Source organism: Ambystoma mexicanum, chromosome 5p (genome assembly GCF_040938575.1).
Source record: "Ambystoma mexicanum isolate Mex_15411 chromosome 5p, UKY_AmexF1_1, whole genome shotgun sequence".
In the NCBI taxonomy this organism is placed as follows: Eukaryota; Metazoa; Chordata; class Amphibia; order Caudata; family Ambystomatidae; genus Ambystoma; species Ambystoma mexicanum.
The window spans coordinates 311,201,947-311,226,134 of NC_090930.1; the positions used below are offsets into that span (position 1 = coordinate 311,201,947).

At 44.5% G+C, this 24,188-nt stretch overlaps 1 protein-coding gene across 4 annotated transcripts in view; it reads right to left on the reverse strand.

Annotated features, from left to right (window-relative positions):
* MAMLD1 (mastermind like domain containing 1) overlaps positions 1-24,188 on the reverse strand; it is a 372,158-nt gene that overhangs the window by 166,218 nt on the left and 181,752 nt on the right. For 2 of the 4 annotated variants that reach the window (XM_069612754.1, XM_069612756.1), the window contains exon 2: positions 20,842-22,518. In XM_069612754.1, coding sequence (XP_069468855.1) covers positions 20,842-22,518 — 1,677 coding nt within the window. Of the gene's footprint in view, positions 1-20,832; positions 22,519-24,188 lie in introns of all 4 variants that reach the window. The other 2 variants (XM_069612753.1, XM_069612755.1) reach the window with 1 other exon arrangement.

The following is a 24,188-nucleotide window of genomic DNA, read 5'->3' on the forward strand; positions in this document are numbered from 1 at the left end:
TCCCGGCTGGAATATGCAAATGTAAATAGTGGGGTCTCCCGGAATATTTGATACATCAACCCCTCACATGTCGGAGCTCGGTATCTGGAACTATGCTTAGTGCCTCCTTTCGAGACCATATTTTTCTAGGACTTTACAGGCTTTGCTCAATTCTGATCAGGAAATGTATACTTTTCATGGCACCATGTGTTGTCCATCAAAGCCTCCTCTTTCCCTTCGTTCCACACTAATGGTTGAGCAGGACAGGGTCCAGAGACTTCTGAGTCAGAGCGACCCTCTCCGGGAACTCTGGCATTTGACCTAAGCAGAATTTCCAACCGGCTTACCCTTTGTGGGCATATTAACTCCTGACTGTTCTCTCAATAAGGCACATATAGCTCACCATTAACTGTCACAGCCAGCACTATGAAGACAATCTGTTCATGTTACTGAGCTCTATGAGGATCAATTCACAAAACATAAACCTGCAGAGTATGGGAGAATTACCAGGTTTACTTTGTGCCACCATTTTAGTGGCTACATCCCCCATTAAAATGTTGTCACAACTTTGGGGTCATCAAACATGTTCTTAAGGGTCCAGAAAATATAACACTGCAAACTTATAAAAAAGGTATTGTCAGTAGAGTTTGCCTATGTATCTTGCGCAGCTTTTGGACTACCACCAGCCAATTGTCTTTCTTAAAGATTGAGCCTTCTTCGCCACTCAAACCGTAACACAAGTATCCCAAACTGCATTGGCCTAAGGTCAAATTTGGGTCAGATTTAAATTGATACCTGGTTGAAATGGTGCTCCCCTGTGACCTGGAGAGCACCGTGCCTACTAAGAGCAATCAAAGGAAGGATGGTGAGAAAGTGATCCACTTTACTTTACTCCCTACTTCTCCTCAGACCATTAGAAGTAGGGAATATTGCCATAGTGAAAGATAGCACAGATTTTGAAAAGTAGCACGAAATTAAAGAAAGGCAAAATAGATCTAATTTTTGTGTTCAGCAAATACTTAAATTAAATGTCATTATTTTGACTTCAGCTGAACCGAAGAATAAATTAATAGTATCAGTGATTTCACATAGAGTGAACAACTCATCAAATACACATTTTGTCCTAAGTGATAAAAACCAAGATAGGTGTTTCCATTGTGGTAGAACACCGGGAATTGGGTGGCGGAAATCCCACCTTCCCCTATTCCACAAACATTTCCATATCAGAAAGAAGCAGGGCAATGTTTTCTTGACACATTCAGTTGAAATGGCTGCCATACTGGCGAAAGATGCTTCAGGTCCCCAACACCCAACCAGCATCCCCATACAGACATTACCTAATATTAAAAGACACAATATTAAAATATAATTACAAGAAAAATGTTAACAATCAAAATAAAATGTAGTAGTAGAAACCTCGATCATTTCAATTGTTTTACAAATATGTCAGGTTGAAAACCCACCTACTTCCAGCCGGCACAATTTTTGCTTGCTTATATTTAGAATAAAAAGTCACATCGAAGAAGAGCCTCCTACAGAGTCCAAAAAGTAAGGCTAACAGATGACACCACATTTTTTGGGACATACGCATTAGTCTTGGTTTTTCATTTCTCTGTCATTAACATTCTGAGAGTTAAACTATTGGTTCACGTCAATTGATGAAAATGGACTAAAGTAAAAATAAAGCCAAGAACTGGAAATGGTTGTCCCCGGCAACATGAAGCTGTATGGAAATTTGACCAAAAAGAAATGCATCTAAAAGCAGCCTCATCAACAATTAATTCGTCCCATTCCCAGGCATCCGATGAGAATGAAGACTTCCCTCCAAGCCACCAGTCCAAATATAGCCAGCACCTCTCCAAAACAGCCTGAATACCAAGCAATGGAAACACATCAGTGTTCGGAAACATCACAGTTGTTTTCCAACATTAGGACTCATCTCCTATCATCACATATAGCCCATAACCCAGTGAATTAATTACCCCAAACATCTGGCATTAAGCCAAAGGCACTGCCACAACAAAGAACAACTCAAGCTGCTCACTTTATAGCAGACTCAAGCGCTGACAGAATTCGTGGGATATTCCATAGGCAATGATCATGAACACTATCTATACTAATACAATAGAAAACCCAACACACAGACATGATAACAGTTGGCATGGTCGTGGAGAGGGTCGAACACTTACTGGATGCCAGCCTTGGTCCAGAGGGATCGCTGGCCTATACTGCAGGTTATCCTGGTGGTCAGATTTAGTGATGAGCAATCCACAGAACAAAGTGGTCAGGAATGGAGCTGATTTGTAGGTGGGGAATATTTTGGATCTACCAGAACTAGCCTGCAGCCTTCTTTGATCTCACCCCAGCAAATAAAATGCGTCCACAAATGTCTTACCAAAGGACCAAGGACCATCAACACCTCACAGTGTTCCCTGGCCGTGTATGTGGCATGTAAATGATTGCTCAACTGCACCGAATTATGGAATGGAAAGACAATACAAAAAGGCCAAATTAAAGGTACAAGTTGGGAAGGAATCTTGCTAAAATCTCAGCCACTTACCAGCTCTCAAGGCCTGGCTGGCGAAGTCTACTTATAACTCAGGAGGCTCCACAGCCTGTAATGGGCATGTTAAACCAGTTTTATTGCATTTTTCACATTGCTAAAGCAATAAACATGGTGATATTTGCACAGATGTCCTTTCAAGCAGGCATCCCAAACAAACATGCAACACCATCTTCTTTTGTCCTGCCTTCAGCATTCCTGCAACATTCCACTGCACTGAAAACAGTTAACAGTTAAGTGACTGAGCTACAAACAGCAGAATTCCCCAGGTGATCTCAGCGTGCAAACCCCGTTACTTTTTAAAATATTTGCCCATCTGTACTGACTCAACCATGGATGTCACGAACGCTGTATGCAAAGAATCCAGCTTAACCTGCATGAAATTTGAAACCTTCCCAGAAAAGAATATTGCTCTAAATCGTCCAGAATGTGGGCGATTGGCAATGGGTTGACCTTATTTGGTCTGTTGTCCCTTTTTGTATTTTGTATTTATTGATTTATAGAGCGCCTTACACCAAAGCGCTGTACAGTGGAACAACTTAATACATAAAAACATAAACAACATAACAGTGGAAGCAAAATTACAATATGAATCAATCAACAAAACAGTGAGAAGAGCAATTAACTGAAGGGGATAGGGAGAATAGGGGAGTGGGACTGGGTGGGGGGGTGGTGATGAGTAGGAGGAGGGAAGGGGAAGGGTGAGAGTGGGGAGGCAGGGGAGGGGAGGAAGATAGTCAAGGGGAAAGAATAAGGAGGGAGGGGATGCAGAAGGGGGGAGGGGTTTCATGGAGGAGAATGGAGGAGAGATTTAAGGGAAGTGCGGAATGAGGAGAAGGTGGGGGTAGAGCGGATTGCAAGAGGAAGGGAGTTCCAGTGCAGAGGCGCGAGGAGTTGGAAGGAGTGGAAACGGGAGGAGGCACAGGGGGACAGAGGTACAGTGAGAAGGAAATGGTCAGCGGACCAAAGGGAACGGGAGGGGGAGTAGAAAGAGAGAAGGGAGGAGAGATAAGGGGCAGCAAGACCATGGAGAGATTTGAAGACAAGGCAGAGAAAGTGAAATTTAAGTTGGGAGTGAAATGGAAGCCAGCCAAGGGAAAAGAGGGAAGTAGAGATGGAGTCGCGGGAGGTAAGGAGACAGAGGGTACGAACATACTTAAATCTGGACAGACCTCGATATGTTAACTCTTGATCCAGTTGAACATTCTAAAATCCCTAAGCATCTGGTCCATATAAAAGCAAAATATGTTGGTATCAGAACAAGGAAACCTTTTCTTTGCAGCACATTAGATGTTTGAGTGTACAGGAATTTGTTCCGGGCAAGGACTGTGCAGAGGAATCACTAGATACACACAGGCCCTCATGACATGTATAGTCGGGATGCGCTATGATTTAGGAAATAACTAAGCGTCCCTTTTATAAATGTGTTTTACGGTACACCGAAGTAGCAACATTATGCATGCAACAGTAGGTACCTAGGAGTGATTACCAGTCAGCGACTTCCACAGCAACCGCATAGTGGGCAGTGCCCTCAAAGCCCAATGAGCCCAGGGCATGCAGCACTCAACTTGCACCTGCAATGCATATTTACCCGCTTTCTTCAACCAAATCTCGGGGAATGTCTACACCACGCCCCTATGTAGTTGGGCCTCATTCCACACTTAGCACATGTGTATTTTCAGTTTATGAATCTAATGAGCTCAGCGATCACCCAAGGTTCCAATGACTCATATTTTAATTTGACCAATTTGTGGGCAAAATCAGTTTATTGAGTCTAGTGGGTCGTGGGCGGCTATGCCAATTTACCCTGATTCAGATTACTGACAAAACATATTTAATATGTCTTATTAATGTAATTGTCTTTAGATCATATAGAATTAGGTATGAATTATATTGTTCTTGCAAGATTTTTTATTTGCTATATATGCTCACTTCAAGAGCTTAGTCCTTTAATTTAATTTATGATGGGATGTACACTGTAATTAGCTGGTGAAATATAATCCAATTGCTATGCCTTTTGTTGTGCAACTTTTTTAAAAAAAGTTTAAGTTAAAATTATGTAGCTTGGGAAACCTTCAGTAGAAAGATTTGTACCTAGTATACTGTACTGAATTTTGGGATCACTTCATAATGGAGCCCCCCCTTTAATTGTATCTTGTATTGATTGTCACAGGCATAAGTGACTTTGGGCCTAATTCACAGAAGGTTTAGCACAGGGAGAAGTGACTTTGCACTGCAGAAATACACTTTGCACGGGGGCCTAATTCACAGAGCAGAGCAAAGTGACTTTGCACTGCAAAAATACACTTTGCACAGGGCCTAATTCACGGAGTGGAGCAAAGTGGCATTGCACTGCAAAAATAATCTTTGCACAGGGCCTAATTCACAGATTGGAGCAAAGTGACTTTGCACTGCAAAAGTACTCTTTGCACTGCGTTAAATGGGCCTAGTTCACAAAAAAGTCACTAAGTCTCCGCCAAATGATTTGTGAATTAGGCCCTTTGTACCTCCATGCGTGTAAATGACCCACCATATGAGCAGTCTGCATCACTGTGGTCATTCCAAAAAAAGCTAAAAACTAGACTATTCAGTCTAGACCTACAACAATAACACACCAGCGACAGACAATAGGTGACATGTCCTGGACCGATCCTGTGTATGTAATTATGATCTGTAGTAAGCATCAAGTAACAAATACGTACCTGTTTTATGAATGTAAATGCAATCTGTAACATGCATCAAGTAACCTGTATGAAGTACCAACACTTCACTGTAACCATCATCTTAAGTACTAGCACCTTGACGCCTCTGGGCTAAGCACACTTTATAAATGACAAAATAAATAAATACAATAAATAAATCTATGGCATTTCAATGAAAGCCATGTTACTGCAGGCCCAACTCGATGCAGTCTTTTCAATGAGAGCCATAACGATTACTTTTTGGGGGGGCCATTTCACTTCTAGCATCTCACCCAAATTGATTGTTTAAGTTATATTTCTGCCTTTTTTCCAATGCAGGGCAAACACTCCTGTTGCCCCCCGGACCCCTTGATTGCCTACTGACCTCCCCTCCATTTTTGGTTCCTTCTTTGTTATGCCCTAGCCCCCCGATCCTGTTTATCATATAAATATTTACATTTTATTTTTCATATTAAGATGCTTCTTTTTTTCCGTTTCTTTTCCTCGAGTTTGAAATTCAACTCACATATTCGGTGAGGTGGCCTTGCAGAGAAGTGGGTTTTCACTGGAATGGCTTTCATTGTGATGGATGAAGTGAAACGGGTGGATAACGCTGCTTCATCAGCAAACACATGCTTTTTTAATATGTCGCCCCAAAAGCGACCTAAATGGCAGACGCGCGCTACACAGGATTACACTACATTAGGTGATCGAACAAATAAGTATTACTTAGAACACCTCTCTAGTTCTCTCCAGTAGTCCCACTGTGTGTGATGTCTCCAATCAAGGCAGGGTTCCTATCTATTAACTTTAAAAAAGAAAAACATAATACTGTATGTACACAACCAGAAAGCCAAAACTGCAGAGACCAAACAGCAACTGTCACCTCACCCACTCAATCATAAACACACATGTATACAGGCACAGACACACACACAAAAAGGCACACTCATGGAGAGACACAATCTTGCACTGAATAAAAGATCTACACAGAGGCAAAACCCAGACAGATGCAAACACGTGCAGAAGAAAATGCAAATACTCAGATTAACAGCTAGATAAGATTTTGAAGTGGGAGTATTTTACTCCCCCTTTTTCAATGATTTTATAGATAGTACAAAAGTAAGTCCCATTCCTAAAAGGAACATTTTATAAGGGAGTAAAAATATGTTTGAACTGGAAAACAGAAATGTTATTGTAATAAATACTTTTTTTACAACTAGTTATTCATGCATATTAAAAAGATAAGATATTGTACCTCTTCGGACAATAATAGTAGTGTCTTCCTGTAGCACTACGCGTGCCACTGATCCAAACGTATCCATGGAGATATCGGTGGAAGCTGGGGCACGGGCACCTTGTGTGTCCGTTTCACATTTTTTTGTTGGGAGTATTTGTACCCTGTGTTTTTCTTTTTTTGGAGTATTTGCCTATTTTTAGGGTGTACAAGTGGCTGACTCTCCCCTTATTTGTAGGGCTGGTAATACTCTATTGAAAATGTCAAGAAATCTCCCAAAGGAACACTCGTGATGTTTGCATCTGCTTTGTCCTTTCTGGAACACCCATTCCCCATGTTCGCTTACCCGTCTCAGCAACCCTACCTGTACCCCATGGGCGGGTCCCCTATGTACTGCGCTCTGTTAATTCCCAGCTAAATTTGCATTTTTTAAAATTCCGATACATGCATCCACATTGACTGGAAAAAAGGACCAGTGCCCGATTCATGGAGCGCTTTCCAATGGGATTGCACCATTGTAAACCGCTTCTGTGAATCGGGCCCCTTATGTTAGGAGTTAGCGTACTGTTTAATTGATAGGTGATTTTGATATACAGCTGGATAATGTAATGATTTTACAAACATTAATAGCATTTTTACACTTGTTTCCAATGGGCTAAAATATTTGGTTTCGTCGAGTTTGGTTAATTTTGGTCACATCTAAATGTATACAATTTTCACAATTCTAAGGATCATGGCGAGATTATTTCACGACTTTTCATTGCAGAAGACCCGAATTACATTCAATGACTTTCAACAAAAGCAGTGTTGTGCCGACTCGAAGTTGTTACTTGCTTTGCTGGTATGATACATTAACATGTACACCACCCCAGTAGCATACAGCTAAGACCCAATTCACAAGGTTTGCATTTAGGCATTAGAAAGAATCTTGAGCCACAAATGTATTAATTGCACATGCTGTAAAACCTTGTAGAATAAGTAGGAATTCACAAAGAAGGTCCATTTGCATCCAACTCCTGGGAATTGCACGTGTGATCAGTACGCAATGCATACATTGCACACCAGCATACAAAAAATAGATGAAAAGATGTCTTGGTTGTGATTTTCTTTTTTCGCATTTGTTGAAATAGCTGTGTTTTAGTATTGCCACATGAAATATCTATGCTCAATAAATCAACCAAATGAGATCAATTTTGTGCACACACAAACAGTTAGTGCAGAGATACGAGCGCCACGACCATGTGCACCCATATGTGATCACCCACAATATTCACGACTGTGGAGACGTGGGCTAACATTTGCACTTCACTCCCCTGACGAATAAAACCTAATGGCTTGGAATGCTAACTTAACTAGATCTGGTAGCACATTAAGGATTCATGGAATATTCCGGAATATTCCGATTCATGGAATATGTTCCCGGTTCAAAGTGAATTTGCACTGCTGAAAAGAGACTTTGCACTGCTGACACAGACCCTGATTCATGGAGCTGTGCAGTGTATTTGTGCCGTGCAAAGTCCGTGCAGTCATTTTGAACTGCAAAAATGACTATCCGCTGACACTTTGCACGGTTCCATGAATCAGGGTTTGTGTCGGAAGTGCAAGGCCACTTTTCAGCAGTGCAAATTCACTTTGAACCGGGCAAATATTCCATGAATTGGGCCCTTTATGTGTGAGGGTGAGACACATGCAAAAATTACACACTTCTGTAAGTATGATCCCGCTTTTGGGAATCATCTGTAATGTATTCATCTGTGAATTATGACTTTCCCCATTTCAAAATCACACATAAGTGGGAAAAACTTTGAAAATATACCCCTAAATCTTTATCTGATAGGTATAGACAATCATTTTCCCATGCCCCGCAGCGTTCAAACAGGTTTTACAACTAGGCGGAATAACTGGTTTAACACCTCTTTTTGCACACTGGGGATTTTCATGGGTTTAGTAGGTGGATTAGTGGCACGAAATAGAATTGCTCCACTAACCCTTCACACTCCACCTTTCAAAACCGAGTGGTTTTCCAACAGCATGTGATTTTCATGTTGGAGGAAAACCGTTGGATTCCTATGTAATCTGCATGCTTTTAGCACCTGCTAAATGTCAGTGGATGCCATAGGGGGATCCATGTTAAACCCCCTTTCCCCAAAAGGCGGACATAATGGGAGGTATTTACACTTCTTTGCACTAAAAAAATGCAAATAATGGATGTACTTATGATTTTTGATTTGCTAGGGTTAACATCAATTTTTCACCCATCATAATGCAAACCACAAAAGGTGCACAGAGGGAGAATGCAGAGCATGCAAGCACACATGTTGCTGATCCTTTCAGTGCAATTTATAGACTTAATAATAAAAAAGGACCCTTAATGGATGTTTCCACACCATGTCTCAAGATTCATGTGTTCCTTGATTTGTGCTTTTTGCCCTCTTAAACCCTGAATTAGACATTTCTGAATACATCTATATAATAGAGGTATGCTGTCACCAAGGTGGGTGACCCTGGCTTACCACTGAATGAGGCTGGTGGGCACAGGTAGTGGCACATCTATGAGCCCCTAGTACAGCTTCCCATATATAATCATAATGACCTGATCAAAAAAAGGCCCTCTTATAGTTATGCTGTAGGAAGTAGTGATGGACAACATTATAGACTCTTATGCCATGCAGCAGAAGTCAGATTAACACAATCCACCCCCTCTACGATATCGCCAACTGTCCGGAATTTTGACTTTTGCACCCTTTGGCTCACTGGATTACGCAGAATTCCTCCCCAATCAGAGAGGCCAAAAACTCGGGATGCATTTGCATGCAAATGCTTCGCACAATTAGGAGGCAACTCTTTTCTGTGAGTTCTGAATAACTGACATGGCTGGCATTTCAACCCATCAGAGCACCCTCAACAAGTTGGCATTTGATTGCAAGAAATGTGTGCTTGACTGCTCTAGGGCTGTCCAAAAATGAGGAGCGGAATAGCTGGGAATTCCACTCCCTTGACGGAATGGACCCAGGGGCAGATTCCACAGATCCCACTTTACTGAGAGCTACCCTGCTTGCTTGTAGAGGAGGCACACAGAATGCTTTATGATATCAAGGACCAAGCTATTCACGTAAGAAGGTATTCCCACTAATACTAGGCGTCTTGTGGTACTGGATTATCACTAACTAGCAGAGCCTAAGCGTTAGGGTTATTTTTGCATAGTGAGCTAAAACGTTTCATTACAAACAGGTGCCAGCAGATGCTGTAAAGCTCTGCCTCTATGCAACTACTCGTTACACAAGAGGCGCAGGACAACTGAAGCCATTCATCCATACAACTAAAGGTTGTGCAGATTGGGGTACACTTGTAGGTTTGCTTCCCTATCCAACTGCTGGACTTCGGTGCAAAAGAAACATCTTTCAGACGCGTGGCACAGACAATGGCTGTGAGCGTTCCGCTTTGGAAATTGATCTTTACAGGAACCTGCCAGCATGAATTCCCACTCCTTAACTGAAGATCATATGCGATGGTACTTTTTATAGATTGTTTTTTCTCCGCTGTTTTGTTTGTGTTCCCAGAATGCGTCCTACACAGTGTTTGCGTGACTCACCGGGTCTTCTGAGCTTACTTTTCCTTAATTGCTGAAAGAAAGCTCAGTGCAATGAAATGGATGTCACATAGTGCTCTTCACAAAGCACACAAAGGGTACTAGGACCAGTGACAACAAACAGAATGGTGATATTTCACTGTGGTGGGGAGTGAAAGGCATCGGCGGGGAGCGGGGTGGGGGGGCAGACGAGCAAGATCGGCCGATGAACAAAGTCCGTTACAGCCATCGTACATCATCGCGGCATATAAAACAATGAATTACTTATTATTTGGCCAGGAATCTACCCATCACCAAGCCAAAGTTTATGTTCATGTTAATGTTAAAGGACATTTGTACCGTGCACTATCACCACCGTAGTGGTCCCTTGGCGCTCTGGCGGCTCTGAAAGAGGAGGGGAGGTTGAGTTAGTGGGAGGAAGCAGGAAAAGTGCAAGAGAGCAGTGATGTGCTGTTGGTGGGTCCGTTGGCTGGGCCTGGGGTGTTTGCAGCCGGTAGTCGTTGTGTACTGTTGTGCAAGGCTATGTGTGTTTTTGTTTTGTTGTTGCAATGTAGTGAAGTTTGTGCGGTTTGTTGTGCTGTAGGTTTTGGTTGTGTTTGGTTTGGAATTTGAGAGGTGTATGCAGAAAGGGAAATTGTTAGTAGTGTTGGTTAGTTTGCGTCTCTATCCTGAATTGAAGCGCTCGGCTTGCGTAGTCTCCCCTGTTGCGGCTCTGTCCTGATATGGGTCTGACTGGCATACAGGTTCCATACTCATCTAGTCCCCGCGTTTAACATGCTCTCTCATGGCTCCCCTTATCCTCCATTTAGACTCTAGTGGCCAGTGCATCTGCTAATGACAACCTCTCCGGTAGTGGGTAGATTGCCAATGTCTCGATAATTCCACACCAACGTGGTACCTGGCGGTAGTTAATTTACGGGGCGGGCGAGAGTGTTGGTGGGATTGTCTGGGTTAGTTAACTCAGTCTCCGTGCGTGCCGCCTGTGTTCCTGTTGTAGGGCCAGGTTTCTAGTGATTTCCTGAATTTTAGGTGATCTTCAGTGTTTCTTATTTCCTTTAGGATGTTTTCCAGGTTTTTGCGGCTAAGTGGTAGAAGGAGGTGCCTCCAAGTTTTTTCTTGAGGTATGGTTTGAGTTCCAGGCGGATTTCGTTGCTCGATCGGAGGGGTCTTGTTGGTTTGTAGACTGTTATTTTCTTTTGTAGGAATTCTGCTCCTTGTCCGCTGATTGCCCTGTGCAATATGCACATTGTTTTGAAGGTGATGCAATGTTTAACTGGGAGCCAGTGTAGGGTTTTTAGGGCAGGAGTGATGCGATCTCTTCTGGATAGTTTGAGGAGTAGTCTTGCTGCTGCATTTTGGATCCGTTGCAGTTTCTTCAGGAGGTATTCAGGGATTCCGAGGTAGAGGCTGTTTGCATAGTCTATTTTAGACATGATTAGGGCAACGATAGTGAGTGTTTTGTGCGCGAAGGAGAGGAAAGGTAGAATTCTTCTTGCTGTCCGGAGGAGGAAAAAGCATTTCTTCACTGTTGCATTTATCTGTGGCTACAGGGTTAGGTTGTTGTCCATTAGGACTCACAGATTTTTTACTACCTTCGATGGTGTTGGTGCATTTCCCATTTCCGTAGGCCATGGGATGGTGGTTTCGTTCTCTTGGTCTTTGGATACGATCATGATTTCTGTCTTTCCTGGGTTGATATTGTAAAATTTGATATTTGTGATTGGGGAAGGTGAATATTAAGCATTGTGCCTACTCATAATTCCATCTAGTAATTGTTTGAAACTTTATTGTCTCAATATAACGACCAACTCATGCTGCAGGTGCCTAGCAAAGATTCTTATCCACTAGACAGTTGCATCTGAAAAATCAATGGTGATGTAAACCATAAGGCAAAATGCTCTGGATCTTGTTTTGGTATAAAGCGAAAGATTCAAATCAGTCAACTAGGAAGAAATCCTCTATTTTGTTTTATGTTGCATATGATATTCACATGAACAATGAGTGTGGGAAGCTGTACTCAATTACAGGCTGCCATTGTACAACATGCTACTATCCCAAAGTGCCAATATAAACAGATTGAGGCACGTGCATTGTTTCACCCAAGTACAGGCTTTCTCAAGGCAAAAAAGTCATAATTGCCATCAAACATGGTGCTTTAACATCCAATAAGCATTTCACATAACTGACTTTTCACATATGTCATCAATATGTAATTGTCAAATATCATTCACTGCCCATAATTATATCAATAGGAAAGAGTGAGGGAAAAAACAAAGGGGGACACAAAGCTGCAGAAATTACAGCAAGTTTTATAACCATAGTTTCAGTAAAAACCAATAGGTTTATGCTCACACTTTGGGATAATGACATATGGTACAATGGTATCCCTCGACGAGTGCAACCTCACACACTCATTGTTCATGTGAATATCATATGGAACCCAAAACAAAACAAAGGATTTTTTCCTAATTGACTGATTTGAATCTTTCACTGAACCAAAAGAAGATCCAGCGCATAGTGCCTAATTGTTTACATTATTATTGTTAAATTAGGTTGAACCCAAGTTCCAAAGGAGTTTCTATTTTTCTTCTACCATCTGAAATTGTGTTGATCGTGGTGCACACATTTTATTTTCAAAATGGTTGTACTTAGGAGTTGTGATTGAGGGCTTGAATGCGTTCAAAATGAAAATCACTTATTTTGGTGTGGCGTACACTACAATAAAAGTGATCATTTCTGCTCTACTATAATTGTTGAAGCAGAGAAGTGTCAGATGGGATGTAGATGTGTCTCACCGGAGCTCTGGAACAAGTCCCACTTCTTGGGCTTCACCCCTCCACCGGGGAAAGGAGACTTAATTGTTGAGGAACAGAAGGAAAAGACGGTGCAGAGATGCCTGGGAATCCCTCGAACCGCTGGTAGATATTCCCACAATTAAGTAAGACCACAGTGAATGCTGCCCTTTTGGCCCCATTCACCAGAGTGCAGGTAAGACTTGCAGTGCACCCCTGTTCTAATGGTTGTAATACAGAGAGGGGACCAGTGGGAATGATAAGTAGGTGTAGCAAAGACATTGGCACTGCAAACTGAAGTCCCTGGAGGTAAGGGGGAGATGTGACATTGAAGGAAGAGGGACTGCTGACACCACGGGAGTGTGGCTCTTTGAGGCACACCCCCTTGTAACGTAGGTAGTGTAGGGGATCCCATTGATGAGCTCCACAACAAAGGTGACAACTCTAGGGAGAAAGGGTGGTGATTAGTGTAGCACCTACTGTATTTGCGATCTGTACATCGATATCCATCTTGTGTATCAACCTTGGACGAATGGCCTTGCACATCAACGTATTGATGTGGGACTTGCAGGCCCCTGTCTTCACCAAGTGACAATTGGCATTCCGGCCCTGTCTAAATGCCCTATGAGATTGCTTTGATAGAATCTTAACTATTCACACGTCAGAGGAGGTTTAGTGGGCATGCACTGAGTTGCCCCTGCTTTATGTCTCGACTGACTGCTGTAGACAGTCAGTGAAGTTGAGGAGGTAAGAATACAGCGTGGTGGAAAATACAGGTGGAGCCTGTGCTGCAGGTGTGGCATACCAGAAAAGCAAATATGTCCATGAATGCAGAGGTTTCTACAAAAGAATGGTCATAGTTGACTAGGCTGCTGTCGAATGGGCTGGTGAATTGTGAGAGTCACATGAATGGAAGGTAAGAGAGGCAGGAGGGTTTTCTTGAGTACCTTTCAAGATGTTTGCATGTTTGCGTGTTTGTGTGAGATGCACGGTCTGGTGAATCTGGGTGATAGTAGCGGGAGACCTTATTTAGGGTGAACCAGAAGAAGGAGTCTTTAAAGGTACATGCAAAGTCCAAAAAAAAAAAGGCTTCAGTCCGAATCCTAAGTACCTAACTGGCCCAACCACTTTACAAAAATACCTGAATCAAAATAAAAGGGAGGCTTATATAATAGCATCGATATGGACTTCTGCCTGGCCCACTTGTATTCAACTTTTCTCATTCTCACACTTCTTGCAGATTGTCTTCACAGCTTTTGTATCAAATCCTTTTGGCAAATTAACAAATATAATTGGTCTGGGGTTCCCACCCTTTGATAAGGAAACTGTTTCTGATTTGTAAATGTTCCAATCCCTCCAGGATGCCTTGAAATTACACTTCTTTGTTTCCAACTTTCATAGCATTGGGACCTCCCAAAGTCCAGTAGCTCTGTTGTTAAGAGTCTTATTTCCTGGTACAAACTTAGCTTAGGGATTCTGCCCAGACGGGAATACAGCTTCCAGTAACTCCATGCACTTTATGGTCAGGATTACAAAGTATTCATCTTCCTGTCACTCTGTTTCAACATAGGTTCTGTATCTGTGCTTCTTTGATACTCTTAATGGTTGTTTCAGCTTGCTTGGATACACTGTGTCTGTTTTTTTTTCCAATCTCATTTATTGGGATTGTGTGCCCTTCTCTTTTTCAGCTCTCATACTTTTGGCGGCTAGCCTTACATTAGTGTTCATATCCCTTTTCCCAGGATTAGTAGGCCCAGGTGCCGTTACGGTTTCATGACTCTTCATACATTTAGCGTTGTTTCGCTTCTGCTGGAAACCATCAGATGTCTCGTTTGCCTCCACATATCTGCAGTGTCTCTTTCCCCATCCGTACCTCTCACAGCAGGAAAGGCGCTTGTCGGCAGGAGTTCGGGACCCTGGGCTCCTCTCTTCTTTCGGTCTCTGCGTTGGTTGCTGGGTGCCAGTCCCACCACTTCTCTTCAGTGGTCAGGCCACCCACGAAGATGGTTGGCGTTCCATCCTCTCCTTTCCATCCTCTCCTTTCCCTTGACCAGAGCCTCTTGCTTGGCCAGGGTACCCGCATTTCAGCCTCCAGCTAATGGGTTTCTCGCTCAGCATGTCACAGCTGCTGTGGCTTGACGTGGCTCCACCCCTCCAGGACGTCGGTGCCCCATGGGCTCACTTCTGTGTAGCACTTGCTCTCCTCCCAGCGGGGGAGTTCCTCCTCCATTAAGAGTTTGTTCTCCTCTTATATACTGTCATTAGAATCCATGAAATTATGTCCGTCTTCCTTGATCATGGCCCTCAGGTGAGGTTCACCATTATCTGAAGTCAATAGTGTTGGAATCTTTGTGCATTATAGTTTGAGCAGGGAATCCAACAGTTTTCCCGCCACCCATACATGCAAAAAGGGTGGTTTGGACTACACTGCACATGACTGTGATGCCATCTTCATCACCGACACCTGACTGACGCCCAACTCCACCCACATCCTAGACATCCTCGTCCCCGACAGCTACAGCATCAAACACACAGACTGGCTGAACAAGACAGGCGGAGTCCTCACAGTCATCCATAAAACCTTGTGGCCCTGCAGCAGACTTGACATCAAAGTTGGCTCCTTCGAAGTCCTCGCCTGCCAATTTCCGATCTCCCCGATGGACAGACGCCTTTCATTTAATCTACAGACCACCCAAATCCAACACCGCCTTCAACGGAGACTTCACCGTCCTGGTCACCACCATATCCCTTACGCATGCCAACATCTTCCTAGGCAACTTCAACCTCCCAGGCAACACAGCCACCAAACCGATGAAGGAAGCTCTCCTCAGCCTTCTCAACACCATCAGCCTCACAAAGCACACAAAAGACCCAATGCACAAGAAAGGTAACATCCTCACCCTAATCATCCACTACAGCTCTCCGCTCCCACTAGACTGGTCTGACCACGTTCTATTCTATTCTATTTTAATGTTTTTTTATATAGAGCCAACTAACCCGCAGGCCTCAGAGCGCTCAAACAGAACAAAACAATATAACACAGATAAAGGAGAAAGCATCCGAAATCCGAGTTGGCTGTGATCAACAGGCAGACAGGATGAATAGACTACATGCCACCTCCATCAAATATGAGAGTTTTAAGAGCTTTCCTAAATTGAGTCGATGATGGCAACTGGCTGATGGACACAGGGAGACTGTTCCAAAATCTCGGCCCCCAGGCATCAAAGCTCTGGTCATCAAAAGTCTTCAACTTGAAGCAAGGTTGTAAAAGTAGAGACTTGTTGTTAGATCGTAAAGTACGCTTGGAAGGTTGCTTCATAATCCGTGCTCAGAGATAGTTGACATGGTCGCACCATTTAACATCCTGCACACCACCCGGGTCAAGCATTCCCAGCAGAAACCCATCAGAGAAAACTTCAGGTACTTTACGGAAGACCTTGCCAACCTCCACCTCACATGGATCGAACAACCCCAACCAAACTGTGATTCTCTACTGGGAGCAATCAACGCCACCCTCTCAGCCTCCATCGACCGACACGTGCCTCTGAAACAACCTGCAAACTTTAACCATCAGCACTCTGGAACACACAAGAACTCCATCTCAGCAAAATAGTATTCAGGAAACAAGAAAAAACCTGGTGTCGCTCCTGGGTTGCATCCGACCTGGTACTCCTCAAGGAACTCCGAGCAACCTGCCGACAACTAAGCAACACAGCCAAGGCCTCCTACTATCAAAACACCATAGCAGAAGCTGACAACAAAGGCAGAGCCCTCTTAAAGCGGTCATGCACTGCGTCAACCCATTACCTGACCCTGCCATTCCACACTTCTTCGAAAAATCCACTGCCATCAACACCTTCTTCATCGACCAAATCAGCAAGATTCACCGGCACATAGACACCAGCTCTGCATCCACAGACCTAATTCACGTCCCTCCCAGCATCCATTCTTCAGACCCTCACTTCAGAAGCTCTCCTTCCCTACCTGGAGATCATCAACAGCTCATTAACTTAAGGCACCTTCCCATTGACCCTAAAGACAGGACAAATCCCCCCTCTACTAAAGAAACCCATTCTGGATCCTGACAACTTAGGTAACTATCCCCCCATCACCCATCCTTCCAAGGTAACATCATCAAGAAATCGGTTGCTGCGCAACTGCAGCAACACATTGACACCAACAATCTCCTCGAAACCTACGAATCCGGGTTCAGACGCAGCTTGGAGAAGGCAACCATACAGGTGGTTGATGATACCCTTAAAGTCCTTGACGACAGCCACCCCTGCCTCATGGCTCTACTCAGCCTCTCGGCCTCTTTTGACGCAGCAGACCACCAGGTGCTCACGGACACCCTACATCGGCACATGGGGATCAGTGACCTTGTCCTACGCTGGTTCAAGTCCTACCTCGCCATCCGCCAGCAATTTGTTCAGATAGACTGCTCTAGATCGCCAATGCTACCCGTCACCTGTGGAGTCCCGCAGGGTTCCATCCTCTTCCAGTGATCAGCAATGTCAATGTTAAAGGATATTTGTACCTCACACTATTACCACCAGAGTGGTCCCCTGGCTCTCTGGCGGCTCCGAAAAGGGAATGGGGGGTGAGTTAGTGGGAGTAAGCGGAAAAAGTGCAAGAGAGCAGTGATATGCTGTTGGCAGCCTCAACACGGTTAACACTGTTCGCTGGGCTTGGGGTGTTTTCCGTTCGGTAGACGTTGTGTGCTATTGTGCGAGTCTATGTGCAGTTTGTTTTGTTGTTGCGGTGTAGTGAAGTTTGTGCGGTTTGTTGTGGTATAGGTTGTGGTTGTGTTTGTTTAGAGTTTGAGAGGTGCAGAGGGGGAAATTGTTAATGGGTTGGTCATTGGCATCGCTGTTTACAAGTGATGTGTTGGGTTTCCATGTTCTTACTAGATGTGGCACGTGAATATTTCTGTATTTTTGTCTCTAATGGTGCTAGCTAATATTTACAATCCTTTCTATATGTGACGCCCACCAAATATAACAATTGGATCGACATGTGTCACTGGTCCACCTTCGTAATCCTGTCTATGTGTGAGGCAAGCTAGTGTTCACAATTCTATCAGAGTTGGGGTTGATAATATTGCCGATGCACTCTAGATGAGGCATTGGCTAACAATCATTATTCTGTCTGGATGTGGCACTGGCTGACATTCACAGTCCTATCTATGTGCAATGCAGGTTAATGTTCACGATCCTATCTAGATGCGACGCAAGCCAATGTTCATGATTACATCCAGGTGTGGCACATGCTGATATTCACGGTTCTGCATATGCCAGAATTCACGATCCTCACTAGATGCGACGCAGGCTAATGTTCCGGATTACATCTAAATGTGGCACATGCTGACATTTACAGTTCCATCTAAGTGTGGCACATGCTGACATTCACAGTTCAGAGGTAGGGTTATGTAGAGTGGCAGGTTTTTTTGGAGTAGAGTAATTGTTCTACTCCCCACCCATGCCACACTTTGGTGGTTGTTGCTGGTTGATGGCTGGCCACTGGCTTCCCCTGGTGTCTCCTGCGGACACCTGCTGACACTTTCTGGAGCCGCCTCTGTTGGAGCCACCCTTTGCCTTGGGGCCCTTCGCCGCAAGGGCTGCCGGGCAGCGGGATGCCCTGGGAGAGTCAGTTATGACCGCCGAGTGGTCCAATCAGTGAAGTTGGGCGGGCTAGTGAGGTAGGTGGGAGCACAGACGGGAAATGGAAGCCGGGGAGGGGGATGAGGGAGGGGAGCTGCTACTTGCGCGCACAGGCCTGGGGGGGCTCCAAAACAGGTGGAATTAACAAATATGGAGGCCCAGAGGGGTCTGGGGCAATACCACTCACCGGGGTCAGAGGCTGTAATGGAGCTATAAATGGAACTGCTGGGAGCCCTCATAGCCACACACAACATCCACATCCATCAATATGCCGACGACACACAGCTATACCTCAAGATCGACTCCATCAAGGACATCCACAAGCTCAAAACCTGCCTCTTGCTGATCCAGTCTTGGATGGTCAGTCCATACTTGAAGCTCAACCCCTCCAAGACCGAATTCCTACTCCTCAGCAACATCACCTAACACCCAGACATACAGACCTGGCTATCAACCATGAACCACAAGGGCTTCACACCTGAGCTTACCTCCTGTGCCAAGTCCATAGGGTTCCACATCGACAAACACCTTTCCTTCAAGGCACACATAGCTAGGAAAACTCAGACAACTTGGTATCAGCTCTCCCTTCTGCGGAACATCAAGGTCTTCCTTCCTCCCGACAGGTTTAGATCTACCGTTCAAGCACTGGGTCTATCCCACCTGGATGGGGGAAATGACCGCCACAAAGGCCTCCCTTGTTCCCCTGATAAGTGTCCTACACGTGGCAGCATACCTCATCATGGGTTTACGCAGCTATGACCACATCAGCCTGGCCCTCATCCACCTTCACTGGATCACATTGCACGCACGAATCACCTTCAAGTCTTGCCACATCATCTATAAGGCAGTCGTACTCAAGTCACCCAGCTACCTCATGGTGAAACTCAGCATCTCTGGCAGACAGTGCACCACCAGGAGCCAGGACACCTGCAGATGTGAAATCGACTGCTGCAAAAAAGAAGGACCAGAAAAAAAGCCTTCTCTGCCTATACCCCAAGGCTGTAGAACCGCCTCCCCATCAGACTTCCCCCACGCTCCTACAATTATATTCTTCAAGGAGTCTCTCCTCAACACCTAGGCCAATGCGTCAACCCCTGACCCACATGACTCGCCAGACGCTATCCGCCCCTCTTATCCCTGCCTCCCTGTACAGCTGTACCCCTCCTCTGTATCCTACCCCCGCTGTATATCTGTTCTGTTGTTACCTCTGAAAAGCACTCTGTTATGCATCTGTATTGTTCTTTACCTCTGTAAGGTGCTCCGTAGCTTCTCGAATGTAATGAAATGTGAGTCCTCGTCGCCAAGAGGGGAGCCACTACCAGTGAGGCCCCACTTGCCCAGACCCCTAGGGAAGGTCTTGTGTAGCGTGCTCACCTCCCTATCCTCAAAGGGGGTGGCTCCCCTCTGGGAAGAAGGGACAAGTTGTCTAGATTCATCACAAGTGTTGAATAAAGACTGGTCGGGCACTCAGGTGGTAATACCCAATGGGTGCTATTGATCCGAGAGGGCTATGCTTGGCAGTCGGGGGAAGAATAGAGGGTTAGATTCAGAGATTTCTATATGTCTGAGAGTCGTTATTTTAATTCCCTTGTTGCCTTGGTCCCTCCTGCCTCCCCAATACCCCTAACCTCCAGGGCCTTGTGTTTTAGGAGTGTGGTCGTGTGTGAACGGATTAGTACAAGGAACTTATGTCAGAAAGTGCATTGAACAGTATACAAAATGTCATTGTGTAGAGAACTTTTCCTTGTGCTGTTTATGTGTACCTGCCAGATGGATAAGGGGTGCAGAAAAGGGGTTGTCCATCCTCAATTACAGGAATGTATTTTGTATTATAACCAATATAAATACTGAAATGTATTTTGTATTGTGACCAATACAAATATATATTTTTTCAAATGGAAGTCAGGAATCAGCATTTGACGACAAGGAAAACAGGCAGTACATCATTTGGGAAAAAGAGCCCCGGAATTATGCCCATTCCAGATTTAACAAAGAACATTCCAATGCATTGATTAAAATAAAATGCAGCATAAACTGTTTTACTGCGCTGTACATGCATGACCAAGACGATGCATAAAAAGTAATTTTAATGACAAACCTCCAAATAGTATATTCTTTGCACAGCCATATCGTGCTTTTGAAATCATCCTTTGTGAAAAAGAAACCTTCTATTGGTTATATGTTGACCACCCACCAAAATCATTTTCAATGAGAAATGACCCAAACGATGGCCCAACTTAACACCCATGATTGCATTCTGAGCCAAATTCGCACATTTTTGCCAGAATTTCCCTAAAATATGTCAACATGGTTAACCAACATTGCACTCACCTGTCGTACCTGAGAAGGCAATCCAGTTGGCTGCATGTGTCTTGGCATCCCTTGTGGCTGCATTAATTGCCGAAGATGTTGCTGTAGAAACTGTGTGCTGCTAACCTGTTGAGGATGCTGAGTCACTGGAGCCACCTGTTGTTGCTGCTGTTGTTGCTGCTGTTGCTGCTGTTGAAGGTAGTGAATTAACGATTGCTGTCTTGAACCTGTGGACATGCTCATTTTTTGAGGCGCTGAATCTGGGGCAAAATGGGAGAGTGGTTTGGTGTTATTGAAAGAGAATTGATCTTGAGTCACTGTGTTCTCATTCACCAAACTTGACTGCAAACCATTCGATGACTGCTGCATGATCATGTTAATGCTTTTTGACTGGTTTGTACTCATTGATTTGTACAGAGAACTTTGCATACTTGGTGGGTTGCTGGATGGAGTGATGTTAGGTAACAAGGTATTTTGAGGGCTAAATGGCTGTTGGTGAAGAGCAGGACTTGACAGTTTTTCTGGCCGGTAAGGAGGCGAGGGCCCAGTACTGGTGGTTGTTATGCTGGAAACCAAGTTCTGTGGACTTTTAATGTTATTGGCTGGGATGCTGGTTGGCGCCATGTTGGATAACATTGAACTTTGAGGGCTGAAAGGCTGTTGGTTCATGGCTGGACTGGACATCTTCTCTGAACCATAGGGAGGAGAGGGCCCACTGGAAGAGGTGCTGGTGGAAGTAATGCTTGACAACAACGTGTTTTGAGGACTCTGAATATTATTTCCCTGTATACCAGAGACAATGACATTTTGGGGGCTGAAAGGTTGGTGATGTGGAGATGATCCAGCTCTGTAAGGCGGAGACAAACCGGGAGGAGACATACTCGGCCAGCTTGGCCCCGGCACTTGCTGTTTAGTTGAAGAGATTTGCTTGCTTGCTGCTAATTGCTTTAACTGCTGTGCATGCCAGTTGGACCCAGGCATGTTGGCCATGTTGACAGGAAGTTGGCTCTTATTTTGGATGGATGGGGGAACTGGTTTGCCTGAAGGCTGAACAGAATAACTTGTACCAGCTGATGACGGTCTCATTTGGGGTGATCCAGCACCTGCTGGATTGCACCCCGGAGAGAAGTCCTTGCTTGTTAAATGGTTCTCGAGGTGAGATGTCGTTTGTGCGGACGGTTTTGGGGTGGTACTTAAGTTTGGCTGTGGGTGACTCATACAAAGGGATTCCTCTGGCTTTCCGCCCAATATCTTGTCAAGATCTATCTCATTGGGAGACGGGTCTGGCATTTTAGTCAGCTCCTCCAGCAGGTCCTGCAGGTCCTGGTCCATGGATTGCATGTTGTTCCCTTTCTCGTCGTAAGGAACAATGCTGTTGTGATCACCTACTGGCCCCTTCGGCCCCATTCCTGCGTTCGACGCCACGGAAAAGGGAGAACCGATGCCACTGCCGTTCATGTGGCTATTTTCAAGGAGTACTGAATGGCCACTTACTCCCATAGATGGAGTACTGTGGTTGCTGGAGAATGGAGAGTGTTGCATTTCTGGGCACGCCACACCTGGACTGGCACCTTGGGCGTGGCCCATCGAAAGTGTGACGTCATCAAGGCAGAGTCTCTTATTGTCACTTGCGAAAATAACATCCGGCATGCCACCGGAAATAGGAGAGCTGTCATCGTCGAGTTTTCTCTTTATGGAGCCTTGTAACTGTAATTCAAAGACAAGTTATTAGCATTAAAAAGATATTCAAAATTAGGCAGTCAACAAAAGTTTTCATAAAATAATTAATATGACTATATATATATATACAGTGTAACAATGTTAAACGCAAACAAAATCTTTTACAGGCGTGACCGGTTTCTCTCGTTGTTGCTCAAGCTCAAACAAGGCACAAGGTAATCAAATATTCACTGAAAGACCCAACATATTAGTCTTGTAATTATATGCAACTTGCAGTCAGCCAGCACATAGTAAAAGCTCCTTGTTACTAACAATCACCTTGCGTCTCGTGCCTATTACAAAACATCCCACCTGGGCTGTTTGCATCTCCAACTCTGCAAACTTAGAACATTCAACTCAAAGTAAAAGCATCAAAGAAACAGCTCAATCCTGATTTCCATCCTTGTGTTCTTTGCAGATGCTGCAAAGAGCCGACATGTTATCGAAAGGCACATACAAAGTTCAAGCTAAGACACGGTGTACGATGTTCCTACTGGCACACACGTGGCAGACATTTTACTAGAAAGGTAGTAATAATGCAAGGATTTGTTTTAAGGATAATCTGTGGCGGGCAGCAACCTGGCGACAGGACCAATAGCTGGTGACTTAGGTTGACAACCCCTCTAAGGTGTTTGTCTGGTCCGCTGCCCCTTATCTTGTGCATACTACTCCAGCTACCCGGTTATTACTGTTACACTTTATCATTTTTTAGCAGAATAGATGACCAGTGCTGCTGGTTCGGAAATCAGCCAGGAGTATGCCAACCAACCCTGCCACTGCTGATCATTACGATATTAGCTTGTTTAAAGTAGCGCGGCTTTAGCCAGGCACTTTGGGGAGTATTGTGAAGGAGGGCTGTGGTTTGGCAGAGTGTTTTCCTAATTAGAATTTATTTGAGGAGTGTTCTGCTGACTCCTGTCCACGGATTGGTCAATCCATTGCCAGCAGTGCGTCAAACATTGGGGAGCTTCAACAAGTAGAGCTGTTGCTTCATACAAGAGCTACAGGGAAAAGCAGGGGACGGGGGCTGGGGGGCAAAGCAATGCTGGCAGCTATCCAAGAAACACCGCCTAATTCAGGGGTCGGCAACCTTCGGCTCTCCAGATGTTTTAGACTACGATTCCCATTATCCCTTACCATTGACTATGCTGGTTCAGGATACTAGGAATCCAAAACACCTTAAGAGCTAAAGGTTTAATTCATGGGTACTCTCTGCTGCTCCTTGAAGGCTGAATCCAGTTGGGCATTCAGGGTTTCCACAATAAGTATTTGTATGTGCATTTGTCACCCCATGAGGTCGATGTGGAAGAAGGGACTGACAACAGACCCAGTCTCAATGAATGAAGGGACCGAATGGGCCAATATTGCCCGATTTTAGCAGTCAAATAGTCTGGGGCCATGGATACACTCAACCATCAAGCAAAGGACGTAAAACAGTATTCTCTGATGTAAAGCGAGCCAATGAAGGCTCTGACGATCATGAGAGATGGAGGACTGTCTAGATAAGGAGAACAAATTCATCTAACTGCCAAGTTCTGTGCAACATGTAGTCACTGCAATTGATATTTAGGAATGCCCAAAAGTAGGGCATTGCAGTAGTCTAGCCGCAAATTAACAAGTTCACCCACTACCCTGGGACGATCATCCATTGCGATTAG